At 37.6% G+C, this 24,532-nt stretch overlaps 2 protein-coding genes across 3 annotated transcripts in view; one reads left to right on the forward strand and one right to left on the reverse strand.

The window, feature by feature from the left end:
* Positions 1 to 6,225, reverse strand: part of LOC124273793 (meckelin-like) — a 34,881-nt gene extending 28,656 nt beyond the window's left edge. The window contains exons 1-4 of the mRNA XM_046709101.1: positions 6,018 to 6,225; positions 2,793 to 2,881; positions 2,103 to 2,205; positions 1,423 to 1,519 (exon numbers count right to left, since the gene is read on the reverse strand). Of these exons, the coding sequence (XP_046565057.1) occupies positions 1,423 to 1,519; positions 2,103 to 2,205; positions 2,793 to 2,881; positions 6,018 to 6,219 (491 nt within the window). The 5' untranslated portion in view covers positions 6,220 to 6,225. The remainder of the gene's footprint in view (positions 1 to 1,422; positions 1,520 to 2,102; positions 2,206 to 2,792; positions 2,882 to 6,017) is intronic.
* A 618-nt stretch (positions 6,226 to 6,843) lies between these two features.
* LOC124273794 overlaps positions 6,844 to 24,532 on the forward strand; it is a 37,739-nt gene continuing 20,050 nt past the window's right edge. For both annotated transcript variants that reach the window (XM_046709103.1, XM_046709102.1), the window contains exon 1: positions 6,844 to 6,939. The gene's annotated coding sequence lies outside the window, so the exon portion shown is untranslated. The remainder of the gene's footprint in view (positions 6,940 to 24,532) is intronic.

Consider the following 24,532-nt stretch of genomic DNA (forward strand, 5'->3'; position numbering starts at 1 on the left):
TTCGTTGATAGCCCTAGACCTGGCTAGTCCGAAGAAGGTACGTCTAATAGTCGTATCCAGTCCTCTATCTTGTAAGTTCTATAGCGGGAGTCATTGATGATCTTGTAGTCCTCATCAATCTCTGGTGCCTTCAGAAAGGGTTCCATGTGATGTAAGGGGAATTTCCTGGCGTTGAATGTCGGGATATGCTGATTCTGGAACTTGGCAGCCTTATCAAAGGCTGAGCTGAGACTGTCCGGTACTTGGGAGATCGGCAGAGGCATTCCACGTGTCTAAAAACTTATTGCAACATCTACAAATCATTTCCCCGACAGTAAGCAGACATTTTCTCCAAAACCATCGGCAATCATACTCACTTGTCGCCAACGCCCGCGCCAACGCCTAAACCTAAGGGCAAGGATGGCAAAAAGAATGAAACTCGCAGATACCAAGACCTCGTTTAGAGAAAATGTCTGCTTACTGTCAGGGAAATGATTTGTAGATGTTGCAATAAGTTTTTAGACACGTGGAATGCCTCTGCCGATCGAATCTAGCCCTACATAGGTGTTGTCATCGTGGCTGGAATTAATAAACGAATTTAAAAGGTGAGTTTTCGCTGTTTTGGGTGATCCATGATTTTGGCTTGGAATTGCGGAGGTAGCGGTTTTCGGTGAGTCGTGGCATATAACTTTTGAAATAATGATCCGATTGTGACCATTTATAGCTCATTTTGTAGGGAAAGCATCTCGCTTTTGATCCGTAGGCCTTGACGGGGCCTTAAAAATAGTTTACGTGGTGAAATCTAAGTTAGAATGAGGAGGGGGTGGATCCGTCGTTACATCCCTTTCCTTTTATATAGTACTAGGGTAGGGTCTATATACCCATATGTCTTTCTAACGCTGTTTCTAAGCGTGACACGCCCCTGTGCATGAAACAATACCCAACAAATATGGTCAAACAGAATAACATTTAATTAGCTATATTTTACCTTTAGGGTTAAAATATGGACCCAAAAAAAGGTACTGATTTTAATCTCCAACACAAGATAGATGACAGAGAGTATTTTTGTGTCAACATCAATCACTGCCAAAGGTGGATTATCCAGTGAAATATTCCAGCAATAAACAGAGACCAAAGCATCTGAAAACCCAGTGTTGTACTCTTCTGTGCTAAAACCAATCAGTACCAACAAAAGGACATATCATTTCTGTTGATGTTGTTTTGTCACCCAACTCTTTGCTATCACACTGACTTAACCCCATCAACAAGCACCCGATAGCTCGTAACAGACAATACATTTGCTAAGATCCATTAAGTCTCTCCTCTCCATGTTCTAACAACTTCTAAATGACTACCAATGACTTTAATCTAGTAGAATGTTAAGAAAGCAGGGGAGCTGGAATATCAAAATGACATATTTATAAACAGTAACAAATATTTTACCTGTCTCCAGCATAGTTTAGGGATGTGTAATTTGCACAGTTTCGACAGACTCTGGCATTGGGACCAGCTATCCAGTTTCCATCCACTCCACGACCCACTGTAAACAAATGAAGAATCTTAAGCCCAACATAATAAAAATAATTCCTTACGATTTGCAATATTCCAAAACTTATAATTTATTTCACGGTATTCTCTAATGAGGATGGAATTAATAGTAACACCATTTGAAGATCCACGTAGAGCTGATCCTCAGAAACTGTTGCTTGTCTCCCTCCGTGAAACTTCGGGTTATAACTGGTCCTCAGCAACCAATGCTTGCAGATCCAAAGCCTGCCAGACGGACCACTGGATCCAGTCAGTACTCTTATGGCAAGCCTGGATTGCTGACGACCAATTCTAATCCTGATCTGTTTCTAACGGCAGACTGTTTTAATATTACACAACATGGTATTGTCATTAGACAGTGAAACCAGTTGATGTTATCTTTTTGTATCCCTGTGTAGGCAGACAGTTTCAAGTATGAGATAAGATATTCAGGTTTTTGTAATAGTGATTATTTCCTATGAAATATTGCAGTGAATTGAATATCATAACATACGTCGTATCATGAACAAATCATCATGACATGCCTAGAACACAGGAGAAATTACATTTCTCAGAACATAAATATGAATAAATACCTTGTACTTGTGGTCGAGTGGATGATGCACAGCTGGGACATGTGCGTGTGGCACTTGCAGATGCTGGACATGTCACACACTCCCACCCATCTGATGACGTAACCTAGGCAACAGTTCAACAGTTTATGGAAACATAAAACATGACATGGTCTTATTCAAAATACCAGACTCAAAAGTAACATAAAGCACTGTAAACCTGAACCTAACAATTAAATGAATATTTAAAAAAATAAATAAGTGAAGGAATATCACCATTCAATATTTCATGGCATTTGATATACTTTGCCAAAAAATCATGATGATGGACAATTTTTAATTTTAATATCAAAACTTAAGAAGAGTAGATAAAAAAAACTAGTTTTTTACCCACTTTATCATGTATATACAAATGAAAGCATTGAAACTTGTTGTCAAAATCATACTTATTCCGCTATATGCCTATATCACTTGACAATAATGACAAGTGTCTCTTTCACTTTAGTCAATAACAACAACACTGAGCTTAATAATGTTACATTTTCTCTTTGTAAACAATAATGCACTGAAGGAACATGTACTTTAAGTAACTCATTTAAAGTTTGTAATTACAATGTGTATGTGAGCAACTTGGTCTCGTCGCTATGTGGCTGAAAAAATGCTGATGTGACGTGAAACTTTAACTCACTCACTCACACACACTAATCATCTTACTTGATCAGCTCGACAAGCCTGACAAGTCACTTTTGTTCCACCGAAGTTTTGAGTGTACCTGAATCCTGGGTTACACTCACATGTTAGGCCTGTAAACAGGGAGAGTGGAGTGTGAACAAATATTCTGTTACATGCATGTAGGAGTTGGTTTAACATTAGCAGAGAGTCACTGGTCATTCACAGCCTAGTGAAAACCTGGAGCAACTACATTTCTAATAGAATATAGTTATTTTAAATAAACCACTCATCCAAGATGGTGGATAGCTGGCAGTGAACATCAGTCTCCACCTCTCTCACAAATTGGGAGGACTGACTGACTGACTGAGTTTAGTTTTACGCCGCTTTTAGCAATATTCCAGCAATATCACGGCGGGGGACACCAGAAATGGGCTTAACACATTGTGCCCATGTGGGGAATCGAACCCGGGTCTTCGGAGTGACGAGCCAACGCTTTAACCACTAGGCTACCCCACCACCCCAAATTGGGAGGAAAGCCTACTATGATGAAAGAGTAAATTGGGTTAAACACTGCATTTAACAGTATTCCAGTGTTATCACTGCATGTCAACTTAACATGCTTAATGTGTGAAAAAAGCTTGAAGTGATGCAGGTCTCACATTGGTGAGGTACAAGGAGGCACAGGTATGGTGCTAACTAGTGTTGGGAATTGGTTAAAATCTCATAATTGATGATTGGTTTATTACAACCGATCAATCATCGAAAAAAATTGGTTAGCGTCATTAATGAAATTTGTTAATGCACATAAAAATATGGAAAAAACATGTAGTTCTTTTGGTTTTTGGCAAAATTTCACATCTTTAATGGGTGACTAGTATGTCAGGAACATAAATTTCTTGGAGTCTTTAAGATAAATTCAATCATGACTTGAAACAAGCTTGTAGTGCTTATGAAATGTAACAGACAAAACCAACCTTGTGAAAAATATTGTTTATGAAAACAAGTGTTCCAGAATTGTTTGTGTTCGATTATGAGAAAACATGATCGATTGCTTGGTCATTTAGTCACTGCGACCAATCTTCGATTATTTCAATTAATCGGACCACCACTAGTGCTAACAAACCCAGGTACATAAATAGGCTAATCATGGTTTGAACTCCTAATCACAGAATTCTGGTTTCTCAAGTGAATGCAACTCAAACAGTTTCAAATGTGTGATGAAGGTCGTGGACATTTTGGTGAAACACATGAAAAATGTTTTGGTGAGTGAGTGTGAGAGTTAGATTTTATGCCACTTTTTGCAATATTCCTGCAATATCATGGCGGGGAACACCAGAAAAGGGCTTCACACAATGTACCAATGTGGGGAATCAAACCCGGTCCTTTGGGAGTGACAAGCAAACACTTAACCACTGGGCTACCCGACCTTGACCTGGGTGCTGTTGTACAAAACAACCTTAGTTCTAAGACAACCTTGCGTGTGGGCCGTTTTGGGGTAATGAGTATCAAGTGTCGCTAAATCTATTTTGAGAGCAAGCAGGGATACCAGCTAAGGGTAGCATCTCTTGATGTTCCTATGGCTGGACAATTGGATCTCACAAAAATTCCGAAGTTACTTTTATTCTCAGAAAATCCAAGGGTTCGGCCTGCATTATACGTGTTACTGATGTCGCATTGAACAGGAGAATATGTTTTTTATTGGAAGTACTGAGAGTGCCATGTCTTCTGATCGAAAAATGTTCTCAGGGAATGTTCTACCGGTACACATACTGTGTACAGAAAATGTTTAGGTGAGGTCACTCGTGTGAACAATACTTTCTGCCTTGAAAAGAAATCTGCAATTAATTTGTACCAATCCTGTGGAACTGAAGTGCAAAAGATGATTTTGAATCAAGGGATACGCAGAGAAAGTCGCTACTGCAGGAAACAAGATTGGAAATCTCCTATGAAACAGAATCTGCATCTGCTTTTACCTGTATCATGCCACTTTTATCATGATACCTCATAAATACTTGAAAGAAATGTGCAAAAAGACAGACAAAATATCTTGGCATCAAGGAGAAGAATGAGCAGTATATTGATGATATGATGGATATCTGCAATTTCGTTCATAAATCAAGGAATATGCCATCAGATCCCCATGACGATGTCTTTTTAAAGTTTATTGAAAAAGGCACAAATGCCTACATAGTTGAGGTACACTGCTTTGAGCCTAATGATGAATATTTCTCTGTTTGTGTCTTCATCATTGAAATCAAGGGTGACACAACAATGACAGTAGCAGGGCTTGTATTTTCTACTGCCTTGTATAAATAGGGAGAATTTCGAAATGTCAGTGATTTTCCACGCCTGGTCTGGTTGGAGAACAAAACAACACATCTTCACCACTTAAGTACCTTTCAGTTTCAATCATTGTATTCTGATTTGGACGAATGCTATGTATATTTGCTTTCATCTTCATCAAAAGTCCAATTCATTTTTACCCTGAGATGGAAAACTTTTCGAAATCACCCCTCTCCTCACCAGTGTAAAATGAAACAGTTAAAGACAATATTTGGATTTTGTAAGTCATCAGGTCTCTAATGTAATCACACGTGTTGTTTGTCTGGAGTGAGAGGACAGGCAGAAGCAGGAGGACTTGGCTTAGTGTGGGGTCTTGGGGAGTGCTGGGGGAGGCTCCCATCAGTTAATATTAAATACTAGTGACAGCTTGAGATCAACTGATAATTACAAGCGCTGTGCTCGCTTGTGAATTCAGCAGATTGGTACAGACCCTGAAGCTGTGGAAATCTAGACTTGCCACATTTTCTCGACTTGCATGGGCTTTCTTGCTTATGCTTGCTTCAGGGTCTGTACTGTATGACAGGCTAAACGGCTGTCCCTGACCCATGTTCAGTGTCAAATTAAACACACATTTGATGATGGTCAAGTGGTCAACCACATATACCAGTCAAGTTTGAACCACTAGCGAGACTTCATCGGATTAGCGAATCTGCATCTTCAACTTGCGTGAACCTAAACGGCACCCTGGCCGTGTCAGTCCTTTAATGATGAGTAAAATATTTGAACCACTAGGGCATCTTCAACTTGCGCGTACTCTGCTAAAAAATATACCCAAAGTGACAATCTGTTCATGTATGTAAATTGGTTTCCCCCATTCTCAATTACAACTTGTCATTATGTATGTCGTCATTTGATAGCAGTCAAACAGGCAAGATGCACGATACTACTTAGTCTCAGACTTGTTCATACAGGAATGTGACTTACCATCGGAACTTGATTTCTGAAGAGTGCTATTTTGTGAACACGGTTCACAGGTCATTGTAACAGCATCGTAAAATTCGTGAAAAAGGTCACTTGGTCCGTTTTTACAGTCAGCTTTTGTTTGGAATATAGAATATAAAGTTTGAGCATTTGTGCCATGAACAGCGATGAGTAAGAGAAGGAATTCCATTCGAATCCCCGCCATGTTGGTTGTCTGTAAACATTCAAGATGCTACTTCCTTCGCGACTATTCAAGTTGACAAGTGCGACTGTTGTCATTTGGGTCTGACAGAAAATGTGCAAGAATACGAAATAAATTACAATGTGTGAGGACAGAGTTGACATGGATTCTGTATCCGGTCCTTGAATGTGACCTGTTGGTCGTATTTATCAAGCAAGTGATGCTCATGTTATCAAAGGCGTCCATTTGTAACAGAGAGTCAAAAATACACAAAAAAACCCATAATAATATTATGTCCTTCCAAATATTTTACAACTTTGTCGTGCACCATATTTTGCACAACAAAACGAAGCGTGCTATGCTAGCACTGCGCAAAAATGTCGTTAGACACAGTTCTATTTACTTCTTATTGGTGTTATCAATTAACTTTGCACATTGTAAGTTTCTTCTTGCACCTGATTGAACCAGTTGTGTAGAAACACTAATTGCTGCTGAATTAATTATTTCGAATAGGGAAAAATAAATATGAGTTAAGTATGATCTGGTTTGACATAGTATTGGGCCTTCTTATTTAATTCATCCAATATTTATATTTTTTTCATTTTTTTTCAAATTCATTTTCTCAGATCCGCACAAAGCTCATTTGCATAGAGTCACTTCTGGGGTGATTGTAGAATATCCAAATAGAGCGAATGTTCATTCAAGAAAGAAGATGCTGAAGAAGACGTGTTTATAACTTTTGAGGTAGATTGTTATGGTTTATGCTTGCCTTTAAAGTTCGAATCATGATGGCACAAGTGCAAGTATTCACATAAAGCGATTGAAGTTATTGTTTCGGTTACTGAAGGAGAGAAAGAGACCGCGCTTTGTAGACAAATCAAAATGGCGTCTCGATGTATCTCCAGTTTTGCGTTCAGAAAATTCTCCTAACATTTTGGTTTAAGTGTTGTCCAAATGACGAAATATAAGTTGTGATGTGAACTTTTGGGCCCGAACTTTTTGCCATGGCGCGTAAGTGGATGTTAACGTTGTTATAATAAGGAGGAGTTAATGAAGGCATTTTTGACATCACGTGACCGTTGCGACCACGCTTAGTTGTGCGGATTCACAACGAAAGTGCTATCACATGAGCGACTAGGGGCCGAGCGATTAAATGTGTGGTAGCAGTTGACAAACGGAAGCTTCCTGTTTCAATGTACGTATTTTTAGGCGATTGAAGAGCTATGTTTTTATTGGGACCTCTTCAAACGATCGAACGACCAATCCACGTGTTGAATCGAATCCATGTCTAGTTATCCAATCTCGTTTCCTACCGATATGACTTGTTATTTTCGCGAAAATGAAGGCATTATGGAAAAGTGATTTTCTTGTAAATGTGAAAACTACAAACCCCGATTAGTATGTGTACTATAGCCGATGAAAGTCGAACATCTTGTATTTTACTGCTGGGGAACGCAAATTTGTAAACACCCACCCGAAATGTTCGTCAGCACATTTGTAAATGGACTGATGTGAAGTAAATATCTTGTAGTTTTCTGCTGCATAGGTCAACATTTGTAAATACATCTGACCCAATCTTTTTTAGAACTTGTGTACTTTGAAAGACTTGACAAATATCTGCACTTAGCCTATGCAGGGAGACATTATCATCTCAGTGAATGATGGAGTATAACTTTGGACAATCACCTCTCTACTCAACCATGTACAGAAGTGGAAACTTACCGAAAAGTGAAAGGAATGAGCCTCGAACAAGTTCATCAAGGCATGGATAGTCATGATGTCCCACAAAGGAGGACCTCATCTCTATACAAGTTGCAAGTTGACACAAATCATACAAAATTCAATTGTTTGACCATGTTGACAGGACATGCAGACGTGAAGATTTACACCTGTTATGATACCATCTAAATCAATAACTGATTAATCTCTCCCTCTTTTGTTGAACATTGTAAATTGTAAGTAACATTCTAATCTGCCGTCATCTCTATCAATGTTATATCTGATCGTAACTGATAATTTACTCCACACCACTTTCCATGTAAATCAGTTTCTAAAACTTGCACCTCATTTTGAATTTGATTAAACAAATTGTCTTGCCCATTCAGACCAGAAATATGTTTTAGTCTTTGAGCAATGGGACTGAACAAGTTCATCACATCCAAACCTTAATTTACTGCTATGTGTGTATTTAAAGTTGTGTATCTAATTATAAACTGAAATACTGACTAAATGACTTAATCACAAATGTCTGGACTTGCAGCTTACTTTCTTCTCAAGGTCCCAAGTGGTGCCTAACATGTTTACCAAGGAGCCAAGTCAGATGACTATGAACCAACCTAAGTTGATCAGCATTAAGAATCATAGTAAAGAAACTGATGCAACAGGTTGTATCAAACCTGTCTATTTAGGGCTCAATGTAGAGACAAAGATACAGGTGTGGTATTAAATTATAAACAAGCTACAATCTGCAATTGTTATCATGGGTATATCAGCAATGAAAAACATTGTAGCTGCATGTGTTCAGCTGGAAAAGAGTTATGAAACAAAGTGTCTGCATTACAACATCGGCAACATTATAAAGCATTATTATGTCTTCTGAATAATTGAAACATTTTTTTCTTCTTTTTTTTTAACAATCTCATTTCTATGTCTGTTTTGGTGTATGCAACTGCGTTTGTCTGTTTTAATTTTCAAAGCATATATATTTCACACGTCATGTCGTTCACGGTGTTTGACTGTCAAGAGTTCCATGCCGTTCCAAGTAAAACAGAGTGCTTATGAAAATATGGATGTATCGCCAGCATAATTGAAACATTTGGTGCAATAGTGGACTAACCATCAAAATCATGTTTCTCGAGGAAATCGTCATTTTACTAATTTTAAAATATAAATACATTATTCTACTGATGTCATTAATTAGTTTCATCCCTTTCTTACCAAGACTGATTCTGATTATGTATAGTGCTAGCACAGGCATTCCCATTGGATACGCCACTGTTGTGGAAAGAGTTATCTCTTCCGTCACTAAAAGAAATCTTACGAGTTTAATGATTATATAATGATGAGGTCATGGTGTTTTGTGATGGGAAGACATACTTTTTCCCACAAATATCACTTCAAATCAAGAACAATAACTTTCTGTATATATTAAAGTATTTAGTAACTTTGGCAAAGCATACAAAAGGTCACTGTGACATACTGTTACCAATAAGTACCAGTACATGCATGAATATTACTTGAACACAGTGCAACACCTGGCATCTCAAATATTAACCCAAACAAAACTAAAATTTCTTACAACTGTCAGACCATTGTGTCACAAGGTGCCAATACTAAATAAACAGAACCTTTAGATGCATGTGATGTAGTTATCTTCAGAATCAGTAAATCTGCAATCAAGGTCAGAAGAGCTTGCATTCAATTGACATGTCACTCGCTCAAACACTTAAGTGGGCATTTACAGTTTCTTCCAACAGTTTTGTCTGGTATGTTCTTACCCGGAACTGTAGTGGAAGGTTGACTGGAAATTCAGCGATAGTTTCTCTCATTCCGACCCTACTTACCAGAGTTGACAGTTCACACAGGCAAATTAATTGCTTCATGTGACATGTTAGCTATGCTCTTAAATTAATTCTCACAACAAACACGATAATACATTCTGATTGGTGAAAATTAAGTTCTTGATCATACTCCACCATTCCCTTAAGAAAATGTCTAATTGTTTGTCATCAAGAGAAAGAATAGTGTTTGCCCCAATGCCTAACGCTATTCAGTCATGCTGGGCTATTCCCAAGGAAATGGAGCTTACTCTGAATGCTTCTGTGTACATACCTCAAAATTTGAAAGAAGTGGGTTGCTCCACTATTGGACCAAGCGCTTCAATCGCAGTTCATGATCACTTCAGCAAGCTGTTTTCGTACCTACACACCATTGTTGTAGATTTCACACTTTTATGGAAGGTGCGTGTAATATCGGCATCGTTTGAAATTATTACGTTACTTACATTTGGAAGGATCAACACTACGTTACGCAACAGCAGGGCAATTTCATTATTGTCATGGATGTTTTGCGTGAGGATCAAGTTACTTTGTGCAACATGTTTGGTGATCTTCCCACAGCCAACGGCAATGAACTCAAACTTCAAGCGGTGCGTTCATTAATTGAAAAGTCTGGACGAAACTTTTTTTCGCTTCGAGGAACCCATGTTATAGGTCTATTCAGTATTGCAATATTATGCACTAACCAAAAACTGAACGCTTCATTCTCATTACGCGACTTCTGTTTTTTTTTTAACAAGTAGTCATCTGTAGCTCTTTTATGCAAAACTGCATTATTGAAAGTCCATGATAATGAAACAATTCAAAATTAAACGACCACATGGTCAGATGTTAAATGTTTCATTAAAGCTCTATATGGGTAATTTTCTTGGACACATGCAATGTAATAAGTCCAGTGGCAATATGAAGAAAACACAAATTCAGTTTGGAAACCCTTGTCTTAACCTTCTATTCCCAGCAGTCTAATGCTCAAAGGGAATCAGAAGTCAGTGTCTGAAATGAGTATGGAAGAAATGTCCAACACATTCAGTTCTGGCAAAAAAGCACATTGGTGAAATGTTTTGTTCAGTCAATAATTTTGACATAAACATGGTCCTGTTTGCCTCCATGCACAGTTGTCTTGCCATTTATCTTGAATTGCAATCGTAACATAACCTGCAGTGAAGTTGCTTCCGTCTTTGCTGAAATGAATATTTCAGAACCTTAGCACAAGGCGCACTAGTGACGGAACAGTCTTTGTTGCAAAAACAGCTGGTCTTGACAGTGGTTCCTGATTTTTACTCGCCTGGCATAGTGGCATGCACGTTTTGTTACATGTCAACTATTATTGCAGACCACAACAAACAAATCAATACTATTTTTAATTGGGTGAATATATTATATACAATATGACCAATGAATGTTGCAAGGAGATTGTTTAGTCACTATAGCAACTGCCAGATTTTTATACACAGGTTTTTTAATACATAGACATGTTGCTTGGAATGTCTGTTTTGATTTTTTATGACTGTTTTATACTGAAGTAGGACTGATCCTTACAATTTAATTTTTAGTTATGGTGATGCCTTCCCCAGCAATTTTATTGATCAGAAGTCATACTTAAGCACTGTCAAATTTAAATTGAACAGCCTACTACCAATGACTGACATCCATCTGAAACACTGATCAGCCTAATTGTATGAAACCTTTCTTGCTGAAAAGGGAATATGGTTGTCTGTGAAATGAAATAATGCGAGTTTCAAATCACATGTTTCCTCTTTACTTTCGGAAAGATGACGTTAATAGACATGCAGTAAAATGAAAAAGTTCTTTTCTGTTCTGAAACTTGTTTCCCCAAGGATCCTAAAAGGGCAGGGTGACAGAATTTCAAAAGGGGCACACCTGTTCCAAAAACGTATGCAGTGACTGATATCCAAGCATTATGTTAAGTTGTACATGTAAAGGTTCAAAGAGCACAGTTATTTTAACGTGATTAGAAAAACTAAAAACCACCAAGTGTTAAAAATGCCTTGGGAAACAAAAACTTCAGTACATGATAAGGCTGTAATGATTCACTCGCATACTAGTATTCAGTGAATCGAACTGTAGCCCTTCATGAATTCAATTCGTTATTCGTGGTTACCAGAACCGAATATTAATGAATATTTAAGATTTTTTAAAGGGAACATGTTTTACTTGAACCCTTATGTCCTTTTCCAAAGTGAGATATGCAAGAATGGAACATGTACTAGCATTGCATTAGTGCAAGTCATGTTAGTTTGCCAAGACTGCACATGTACTGTCAACAATAACTATTACATACCAAATTTGAGTGTCATGAGATCACTGGTTATTGCTTTGACAAATCAAAGCTGTCAACATGGGCATTCCATATTGTACATCAATCACTCAACTACAATATTTTATTCGTGAATAATTATTCGTATTCGTTGCCCAATATTCATGATAGGTATCATATTCGCCACATAGTGTATTCGTTGCAGCCCTAGTACAGGAAGGTCCCCCAATCTACACAAAGGATGCATAACCATCAGATGCTAACTTCTTGAAATGATCTGGCTTCATTTCACCTGAACAAATGAAAACAATTCAAGCCAAAACAGACCATAACTATGGTATCATTAGATCCAACTCTCTTGTGGATGAAATGGTGGCATACTTTGATATCTTTTAGTTATTTGGAATGGTGTTTCTTCCTTTTGCTTTTGTAATGAAGTTTGATATGCACCTGTGATTGCTTTGATCACTCAGGGCTCGATTTAGTGCTTTGTTACGTGCACTGGAGCAACCCAATATTACAAAGTGCAACCTAGATATTTGTCTAAGTTGCACCAAGTGCAACTCAATTTTTGAGTGGGTAAACTCTGAATAAAACATAATAAATAATTCAATAGCATATTTCTTACATTAAATATTGCAATAAAAGCAGTGCAACTGGAATTTGGCTGGTGCAACTAGATTTTTATCTCAGGTTGCACCTGGTGCAAGTAGGTTAACATCTCTTAAATTAAGCCCTGTCACTTGTACCAAGCATGTTCAAGCGAAAATTGGGTGAATTGACAAGTAAAACCCTAATGTGACAGCAGAATTATCAGGTTTAAATATAACTTGACCTGTGTCTTCATGGAGAAATGGCTCAAAAACCTTTGATGCACTGTGATTCAAAACTTTTGACATGATACACTGCTGGCATTTACATGATACATGATAAAACAAAATGCATATTTGTTAATTTCATGGACTTTTCTACTATAAGAGCTGTTCTGTATGTACGTTTGCACACACTAACTTGTTCTGTTTTTATATGGGTCTGAGTTCACTGAACACCCAATCACAAGACTTGACTCCAGTGCTCTTCATCATGGCCAGGTTATACACTTGCTGAACATGTCAGAAGTGGAAATAAATCGGCTTGAAAATCTGCCTGCATACAACAATCAGCTCTTCTGGAGGATTTGGGCTTTCCTTAACAAGGAAGGAAATCTGTCGCGCTTTTGTTTCACTGATCTGAAATTCAGCAGTAGCACCACAAATACAATCACACAATGTCGGAGATTTGTCATATTGGGGCTTTTCATATTGTTGCACCATCCCAGCAATAAAGAAATGACTCAAAACACAAATACAATTAACATATTTAAACTGAAAATTTCCTCATACACAGCCCCAAAGGATATTCAAACAGAAAAAAGGGCACGAGTAGGAAGATCAATCATGATGCAACAACTGATCAATGATAACTTTGAAGATCACGACTTGTGAACCTGTTGACCTAAGTCGGTATGTTACAATTCATTTTCATACCATTTATACACATGACCGGTCCTGTCACTAAGAGCAATGCTACTCAATCTTTTAACTAGTTTTATGCACATTGACATCACATGACACAGCAAGTTGTGGCAGTAGTGTATCTTGTATGAGTCTTGTCATATCAAGGGAAGTCTTATTTTTGTGGAGCATAATTTAACTGCGAAAATGTGTCAAATATATGTGACCGCATATGACACATTTTTTGATGTGATTGAACACTACTCAATGGTTGTCTGAAAGGGTATGCAGGTGGTGGAATCAACTTAAGTGCTCCCCATACATGTGAGTCATTATTAAGGATAAAACAAAGATTTTTCCTTGCAGGTACCTTTTTGTGTTTGTCATCACCCACATGATTAAGTGAAGGTGATGCACACTGTATCAAGAAAGCTCAATAACTGAAGGACATTGCTTAATTTTTAGAAGCTACATGTTACACACACAGGAATCAATACAGCAGTCATTACCATCATGAAGATCCGGGTTAGAATTGGTCTTCAGTAACCCCTGCTTGTCGTAAGAGGTGACTAAAGGGATCGGATGGTCAAGCTTGCTAATTTGGTTAACACCTGTCATTGGTTCCCAATTCAGTAGGTCGATGCTCATGATGTTGATCACTGGATTGTCTGGTCCAGACTATTATTTACAGACTGCCTCCATATAGCTGGAATACTGCTGAGTGCTGCATTAATCATCAAACCAACCAATCTTTACTGTCCCCTTGTCTCTCGCAACCTGGTGTGCCACAGAGGTGATCAGCTGAAGGATATGAGAGTGCAATAGGACATCTCTTTAAACAATCTCTGCCTTGTTCTCTTATTTCCAAATATGGGTTACTTAAATTTCATTGAATGATGATTACAGAGGCAACTTCTCCTGTTCTTATCAGGACTCTTTAATGTCATGAGATGCAAAGTCCTTTCAGTTGAATAAACTTGGCTTCACAGTGTCCCACTTCAGTTGCTGTGCTCTTCAATGACCAACAATTTAATCTCGACTTCTTGCTTCTCTTGACAAATGAACACAGAAGACAAAACAAAGGAAAAACCCTGATAGAATCCAACAAGATGTTTTACAAAATTAGTGAATTTCATCAGGGAATCCATCCTCGATAATCTCCAGGGTAAATGTTACGATAAATCTCCACTATACCCTGGATGCATCTATCCCTCGGCCCGATAATTTTATTTCCTTTCTTTGCTGGCTCCGCATTCTCACAGTAGCCAATCAGCAAAGCCGCTGTTACAACCAAGCTTGCCAGTGTCCCCAAAGATAGCGGTCGCAGTTGCAAACTCACAGTGCGACTCAGATTTTGGGGGGACATCATACAGTCAAATTGACAGTTCTGAAACTTGAAAAAAAATATGTGCAAGAACTCCTACCTCTTTCAGAGTACCTCTGCATCAATTGTGTTGCCAGGATAAATTGGTTAGATAATTTAAGAAGAGAAAGTGAGTTGTGATTGGTAAGCTCAACTTCACAGCGTAGGCACCTGATTGGATAAAAAGCCAGCCAAGGGAGGTAATAAAACTATCAGGCCGAGCCATAGATGCATCCAAGGTATAGTGAAGATTTATCGTAATGAATTCCCTGGAGATTATCGAGGATGCAGGGAATCATGGTCTTGAAGTACCAACCATTTTGTTTTACTGAATTGTACATCTTCTGAACCTGCATAACCCAGTTCTATGGGTTTTGAGATGGGGAATCTATTTTGTAGAGAGGTTTAATGTGAAGTAATTCAGGTTTTTTTTCGTGAATCAACCTTTCTGAATGATTTGCACATTTGAATAAAAAATATACAATCTTTTGTCATTTGGGATTGATGGAACCTCGAGGTTCCTGTATTCATTTGTTGAAATGTTTGAGTATTGTCCACTTAACCTTTTAATTGTAAACCTGAAACAATTTTGATAGGTCATGATGTATTATGTACTAAACACATAAGCCATGTCTTCCTACAGAGATAATAACCTATGTGCAATGATTTTCTGTTATAATTGAAAGATTTTTCAAGTAACTCAATATCAAAATGTGACTGCATCTTAATTTGGGACTTCAGTAGGAAACAAGTTCATCAAGATTTTCTCAGCTCAGTAATTGATCAATAATAGATTTAACTTGCAAACCCTACCACAAAACATGCTTGGGCAACAACAGGACACAATCATAACATTGTGCAAATGAAACAGGCACCGATTAATGCCATGTTCAAGATTTCTCCGAGAGGCATTTTAGAAGTTTTAAAGATGAACGAAAACCAAGTTCTATGGATAGTCAACAAAGTTTCGGTGTAGGTACTAACACTGTTATCAAGCTAGTGATCAACATTGCACTCATTCCAATAAAGAAGTTGACTATCCATAGTACTTGGTTTTCCTCCAAGATCAAGATGATCAAACATACTTCCTGTCGAGATATGCACATGCATATGTAGTTTACACTGCAGTTTTAAGAGTTTTATAAACTGCATCGGTTGTTTGACTTTATAACAATAAGAAGCATAGCTTTGAAAGTTCAATTTGATGTTTTATTTTTTATGAACATCAATTACTCTCCTGAGCTTATTAATAATCACTGATGCAAGCAAGATTAATCAGTTGACCGATCAATCACTAGATCACAGCTAGTAGCCATGTCTATTTGTGTTGGGCATTCATGAAAGTAGCCCTACAAATCATGTTTCTATTGTTGCAACATCTGGCCAGTCTTTTTATCATTGCTAATGAAGATCTGACAGCTCAGTTATCAGGACACTATTGTGCTCTGATCCACGGGTTTACTAAGAATTACTGATCCCATGAAGACCCAGGTCAGGTATTCCGCTATGATGCTTGTAAGAGGATCAGGTGGTCGGACTCACTGACTTGGTTGATGCATGTCGTGTCTCAATTATGAAAGTCAGTGCTCATGGATTGTCTGGTCCAGATTGCCATCATTATTGGAATATTGCTGAGCGTTGCCGTTAAACAACATACAGACAAAACTTGGATTTGGTGAAATAATGCCTTGGAAGAAGTATTTCAGTCCTAGTATTGATGAGTGCAAAGAGCAAGTGATGTTTGGGCAAATATATTTTGTCTCATGGAATTCACAGTGTGTACCTGGGAGAAAAGTTACATTTACATTTGTCTGCAATGAAATAGTAATCATCGGTGTTTTCCAGCTTAGTGAGGGAAGGAAGGCACTTGGTGCTCTTACACTGCATACAGCCTGCTTCAATCCTCAAATAAGTATCACTGCAATGAGCTGGAGGCTTCATCTGCACAAACCTTTATTTAGACTGCTTTAAAGCCTGCACATATTACAGGATGTGAATGGATGTCTGCGACAATTTTGTGAATCTACCTGTCCTGGCCTCTCTGAATATACAGATTGCTGTAAAAAAAATACCTAGAAATTGTTGGCTGCAGCACAAAGTAATATCACTGACTTCACATTCTGAAATGTGGAACTAATAACAAATAAATGATAAGATATTCTAGATTCAGTTCCACTGATCCAAATGATAGTTGCAAGTCTTTGATGGGTTACTTATGCAACTTGTTTAGTTCGGTTATTAAATAACATTTCTTTGCATTTGAAGGAAATTTGCATTGTCCACTTGAAGAAACTAAGTTACTTGGTTCTAATTGCAGTGTAGTCACAATGAATTCTTACCAAAAAATGGACCAATGAGATCTTCCATCATCATCCATAATCTACTTATCCTTGACTCAAATTCTTAAAATGCACAAGCAAATATTGGAAGTTTTACATGTGTTTTGAACTAGTGGCCATGTCTATTTGTGTTTGGCATTCATGTATGTATCCCGGTATGAAGCCTCAGGGATATTCAATTGTGATTTGGACTTCATTAATTTATGACCATTATTTGTCAATGGAAAGAAAAATTTGAAGGGTGGAAAACAGAAATTATGATTGATCGGTGATTGAAACATAGCTTCAAAAATTCACATATGATTTAAGATAAGCAATGTGTGTGTTGTATATGACGGTCATGTGAAATTAAAATACTTCAAAATTGTAGCATGGATGTATCAACAGAAGAATTTTATTTATATAACAGCCTGTGGTAATACAGTGTTGGTTCTCCCACTGTTAACAGTGATTATAACAGTTGACAAACGACTTGAAAATCTTGCCAAGTAATAGGACACTACAGGTTATGATCAAAATGTTTTACACATTGTTATAGAAAATTATATACTTTGATCAGTTTAGCCGCAAAGTAAATATTGCTTTTCAAGATTACCAAATGTCATTTGTGTCAGAGCATTTGCTTGTTTGAGTGTATTGTGAGATAGGATAAAGTGCACTTACAGAACAATCATTTAAGGTAGATGCAACTGGGCATCTGCATCATTGAGCATGCACCCTGAAAAACGGTCATAACTAGTCTCAGAAGGTTTGGGACGGTGGGGTAGTCTTGTGGGTAAAGCATTCAATTGTCACACTGAAGATCCAGGTTCAATTCCCCACATGGGTACAGTGTGTGAAGTCTATATCTAGTGTCCACTGGAATATTGCTAAAAGCAGCGTGAAACTAGCTCGCTTACTCAGAAGCTCATTGCAGTGTGCAAGCTCTTTGAGCTGTTCTTTTCAAGAGGTTATACAAAACTGAGCATATTTTATTCCACATGACATGCTTAATGACACAAAAATGTTTCATTTTAAAAATACACTTTTTTTAAATAGGCCACATTTAAAAATGACTACTAGATGCAGTCAAATGTTTTACTGGTCAACTTGGATCATGGACAATAGGTGATACCAAAAACGAATACACTTATACTAAAGCCATACTCGTGATATGGATATAAATCTAACCGATCACACTCAGAAGATTAACAAACTCAAGGAAATGCAATTAGTCAAAGTAAGTATACTGTAACTGCTTGAAGTGTTGAAAGGTCCCATACATTTTTGCAAAGATCTTTGTAAGCAATTTTTAAAAACATTCTCAAAGAATATTCAGAAAAAATATGCCATGGACAGCCAACCAGTTTGTGTCCGAGTTTGATCTCAGGGTATCACTTGAACCCATTTGGTGTTGCCTGGACCAGGGGTAGAGCAATCATACCTCAGATTGTCTGAAGTACAACCACAGGTTTCCCAGCTTAAACTGATGCCATTTCTTTAACTGTTCAATGTGCGTGTTCAAGATATGCACAGTGCTTTCCATGGAAACAGTCTTCCTCTGGTTTCCACAACAAATGTGCAAAAGAGATGCATAATGTTCAGAGAATAATTGTTATAATAAGTCAACTGTTAATAATGGGGAGTAACTAACCTATCAGGCCACCTCACCCCCCCCTTTTACAGTGAGTAAAATTTAGCATCACCTCGGCATTATTTCAGCTATATGGTGACGCTCTTTCATAAGAGAACAGGCCTGTGATGAGAAGTAAATAAATAATTCCATAAACACAAATCAGTCTGCATTTTGATGGATTTCATTTGTAGTTTTAGCTTAGAAGTTGTTGAAGTGATTGTATGGCCTGTGTGTCCAGCATTCGTTGTAAACATCTCAAGCAACTTGACTAATGAAACTGTATATGACTACTAACTTCACATATTGTTTTACAAAGTGATGATGCTCAGAGCTGTTCAAAGTGTTCAAAATGGCAGACATGTTGTATAACTTGTATATGGCCCCCAGGAAACCATTTTTATGCAAATTTTAATGATTCACATATTTTGTAAGAGGGCTCACACAAAATTCCCAGTTCTCACAGAGTCTGAACTATTGACCTTTCTCTTGTGTGTCATCGCCTTTGACATTCAGCAGTGATATGGATGATGGCAGGTGTGAAAATACATACAATATATTAGGTCCCTTTGACAGTTAATTCTTTATTCAGTGATTCCAGGAAAATGTTTACTGTACAAAACAACTACCCTGTAAATCAGTGCCATTGCATTTTGTTGCTTTTTGTTGGTGATGATGCTTCTACAGAAGCAAAGCATAGTGGTTTTTCAAGAAGTTCATATTTGATTTTCAATGTCACCACTGACTGGTTTTCCTTTGTTGAAACATTAGACTACAGTACCAGGTGAGCTACCATGCATTTGCATTAGTTTTTCCTCCTTTTTGACTTAAATGACTAAACATAACTATATTAAACTACAAATATACTAAAAACTAGTCTTAGTTGTTCCTACCCAATAAGCTAATGAGAATTTTTGCCAAGTTATAGGTGGATGTATCACCTAGTCATTTACTTCATAAAACTTTGGTTCATCCCCCACAAGACCTTGGTTTGATTCCCAAAAGAGTATAGCTGTGCCAAGCTTATGCAACAGTGTCTAAATGAGTTGTAAAACTACTCTGGAACAAGCCATACTGACACTTAGTGTTTACAAAGATTGTTTTTGTCAAAATGTGAATCGGAACAATGTACAAGACAGGATGATGAATAGTCCATTTATCTCCATAAAACTTATCACAAGTACCATGGAACTACTCTCAGTTACAGCTTCACTTAGCGAGAAACATGTTCGTCTGATTTCACTTGAGGCAAGGGCCATCCAGTCTTCTAAAATGCTACAATTCCCTGTACAGAGTTGAGCCCCTTGGTCACACAAGAAACCTGTGGTAATGGATTTCAGTCCCATTTTGCCCAGATTATGTTTCTAGAATAGTCAGCACCATGCCCATGCTTGTTGGTTTCGCCAAAGTTGTAAAGTGCTGAGGCCTGTTTCACTTCAGGTTCTCCTTCCATATCCAGCTGACATGCAATGAACACCTAATAATAAGAGCACCGTTGGTGCCATCTACGTTCCTCTCTTGTCACTAACTTTTCACACAACTACTCTGGCTCCCGGGGTTGGAATCCACAACTCTGGGTTTAAATACTTCTATGACTTGATATACATTTATCCGGATAATGACACTACAAATATAAAGTCACTAAGTCTGATAAACTATTCCACCTGATCTTACTTCCAGCAAAGGTGCAAATCACACGAATCCTGTGCATTAAGACTAGAATGGCCTCATGTTCAAAGCTGTTCTCAATTTTGAGTCCAGTTGAGCATTTAGCAATAACACTCTCTGTTTCAATCATAAAATTTATTAAACTCTTTCCGTTAATCCTAAACTTAATGTAATGTCTTCTTTGATTGGCATTCTAGAAGTTGGGTAGATGATGAATGAGGACTATTTTTATGGATATACAACTTCTTTATTCTGTATAGACGATGTTTCGACATAGATTCTAATGTTGTTGTCAAGCAAATTGACAATGGAGCTTCGACATAGATTCTAATGGTGTTGTCAAGCAAACTGACAATGACATTAGAATCTATGTCAAAACGTCTCCTATACAGAATAAAGACGTATATCCATAAAAATAGTCCTCATTCTTAATGGAATGTCATTGTTTCATTCAAACATGTCACAAAATGAATCAGTTGTGATGAATTTGGTCAGAGTTTATCACAAAAGAATGTAGAAACTGGTATACATTGGATGAATGAATATACAACTGTGAATTTGGAAAATAATTGAGGAGCTTGGTGTGAATGAGACTCCAAATTAAATAGTTTAATTAAGAGATAGATAAGTAGGCATATGTGAATGGTACAGCATGAAATTTCTGGTGAAGAACTGACTTTCACTTCAGGTGAATGTAATTAATGTAAGTTGTAACTATAGCAATCACTTTGGTTCTCATTCTTCATATGGCTTATTCTCCAATGAGCTGGAATTAAGTGTAAGCATAGAGCATCTTGCTGTTTGAGAGAAGAGCCTTGTCAACAAAGCCTTGCTCATCTTCCTGAAAATACTCAGGACTTTTGGACGATCACTTGGTAAATGATTAAATTTAAACAAGTTAGATTTTACTAAGTCACTAATGAATGATCAATCAGATTTGAAACCAGACCTAAATATTATGTTGCAGTACAGTTATAGCGAAAATAACAGTAACATGCAAGCACATTACAAGTGAAATCTGGTGTCTGCTTCATGTATGTAAAAGTTAAGATGTGGAAAACAATGCTTTACCCATAGTGTGGCATAGTCCTTCTGTGTGCAGTGATGAGCAATTAACCTGTACTTCTATTGTAAACAACCTTTGAAGAAATGCGTTAGAATTGGTCTTCAGCAACCCATGCCTGCCTGTCATAAGAGGTGACTAACAGGATCGTATGTTCAGACTTGCCAACTTGGTTGACACTTCATCGCATCCCAGTTGTGTAGATCGATGCTCATGCTGTTGAACACTGTGTTGTCTGGTTGAGACTCGATTATTTACAGACCTCTGCCATATAGCTGGAATATTTCTGAGTAGAGTGTTAAACAACAACCAAAATTCCTGTGTGGACCATATTGCGATCCCTGGTTTGTGAGCACCATACCCAAAGATGATCCACATCTTTCCCCTGCAACACTGTAAACATTGTGCCTTTCACCAATATGAAACTGACACCAGTGTATGAAATAAGGCCCGTCCGACCGCCCAAGACGGGCTAGATTTGTGACGGACGGTCTAAATTTACAGCTAGCCAGCCCGATGGTCTGGTAAATTTTTTAGATGTTCCATACATCTGAGTAAATTCACCATATTTGGTCAGGTTAAATCCATTTGGGGCTGGTATGGTAACAATTTGAAGGCTGGATTTTTGGCTTATTTCTAACACTGCTGACATGCTGGAACAGTATCGAAAATACTGTTCAGAGCAATATAAAACACACCTCACAACTTAAGATATTGAAAAGCTGATAATGTTTTGATAAAAATGAAAACATTTAACATTTGGAAGGTTGCAAAGTATTTTTCAGTGAAGATTTGTGTCTTAGAAGATTTGTGAAACTTATGGGTAGATGAGTGATTGTGAGCTTCCGATGGAAGTTGCTGTCATGGCCATCTATGAACCTATTTGATTCCTTAAAACCAATGCCAAAATATCTATATTTTGGAGAACTTCAATGAAAATAGAGAAATTTGGCAACTGACATGACAGACTATACATGCTGCAGACTATACATATTCTATATCCTTAGGGTGGTCGGGGGATTAAAACATACATAGACGTGGATTGTATCTGTTTCTGTGAATCATTTGGACTTTTTTCCACTGACTTGCACATAAAGTGAAGTGATGCTGATGTCAAATAAAACAAATCTTGTAATGTGTAACTCATAATTTAAAAACTTTATGCAATTACACACCACTTTTTAACAAATTTCTAAATGTTTGGGGTACATAAATAGGTCTTTACCTTTTCACCTGGCAAGGATGCCCAAGATGGTGGAAAATTCTGCAACATTCTATTCCTCCAGGTATTATGGACAACAACACTTGCCCATTTTGTGACCTGCTATATTCTATGTCCACGTGCAGCCAAAAAGCATATTTATGACTGATAATATTAAAGCAGATTTGACATTGCACTTGGTACATAGAAAAGTTATGTTTGTGTTTGATGAGTGATAAAATGATAAAAAAATAGATGTATACAACTCAAAAGAAGTCCAAGGACACCAGATTCTTATGTTATTGTCAAGGTGTGCCATGACAGATTAACTGTAGTAATCTGGAAGAATTTGGTATTTTTAACTTTTGAATGGCATACATTCAGTTTGATTCACATTCACAGAATCTTTAGTACCTTTAGCTAAAGGGTTGATAATCTATACAAATAACTATCATTCTTAGACATGGTTCACAGATTGAATGGCACTAAGTCAGAATGTGTACTTCAGGTCAAAATTGTCATTACTTGTTAGTTTTTAATTCAGAGACAAAAGTAAAGATCAGGACTAGTTTCCTGAAGTCAAGTTATTTCATTCTTTTCTGGAACGAGATTTGGACCACTTGTGTATGCTGACCTTTTACCCTTGTAACATACATTCAACCCTGAATGGCTTGTTCTATTGTGGTGATTGGTATGGATTGCAACTCAACTTAAGATTTGCCATGATTTTTGAACTTCGTAATATGGCATTTCCATGAATGTCTAGTTCATCAAAGATTGAATTGGTAAATGATTGTGCCTTTACTCACAGAATAAACTGATATGCTGAGATATTTCTTAAAGGTCACATGCAACGTAAAACACAACTTTGCAGATTCTGATACCTTTCGGTATGGACTTACCGAAACAAATCATCAAAAATGCAAATTCAACTTATAAAGTTGAAAAATAACGCGATGAAAAAAACGCGCGAAATCGGAGTTCAAACGATTCACTAATTTTCCCCCGACTTTTCTGGGGAAAACTGGTTTCAACAGCTGGGCTGCGCTCATAGCACGTGCGCAGTGAAATAGGTTCGCGCAACTTGGAAGCGGGCTGTCTGGTGAATACTCGGTGAAGGCTTTGGTGTGAGCCATTTTCCTAATGTTTTGTTGATATCTCACAGGCGCAAACTTTTTATATGTTATGACAGTAAATAAACTGTTTATATAATTTCATTTGTCTATTTCACCACACGTTCTTCTTACCGAGTCACTTTCTCAGTTCGATACTTAAAAGCAATGTCATTATTCAGCGTTGACAGAATTTCTAACTGTGATATAGATATGTCGTTGTCACAGACAAAACTCAATGTCTTGTTTTATTGACACCTGTGTGTCTGCCTGCCTGTCTGCTAATGACAATATTCAATGCACAACTGCGATCACTGACCACATGCAATTTGAACTTAACGCCAATCAGGCTATACACCATAAACAAAACGCATTGATTTATGGCCCGAGTTCGGTCTCTGTCACATTATGTAATTACACAGACAGGCAGGTGTGATACTTGAACACATGACATGTTATGATGTCTGTTGATTGCAAAATGTTATACACAAAAAATGAGCATGTATTAACAAAACCCAACATCTCTATATATACACACACACAATGAGCCGTGAGGGCATCTGCAAATGAACCAGCCGTTACACTTGAGTGCACACCCACCAGCTCTGACTGGGTTCGGTATCCCGGCTGCTCCGTTTCTTTGGAAGTAAA

Source organism: Haliotis rubra, unplaced genomic scaffold (assembly GCF_003918875.1).
Source record: "Haliotis rubra isolate DU_JTF1 unplaced genomic scaffold, ASM391887v1 Scf184, whole genome shotgun sequence".
NCBI classification, from domain to species: Eukaryota; Metazoa; Mollusca; class Gastropoda; order Lepetellida; family Haliotidae; genus Haliotis; species Haliotis rubra.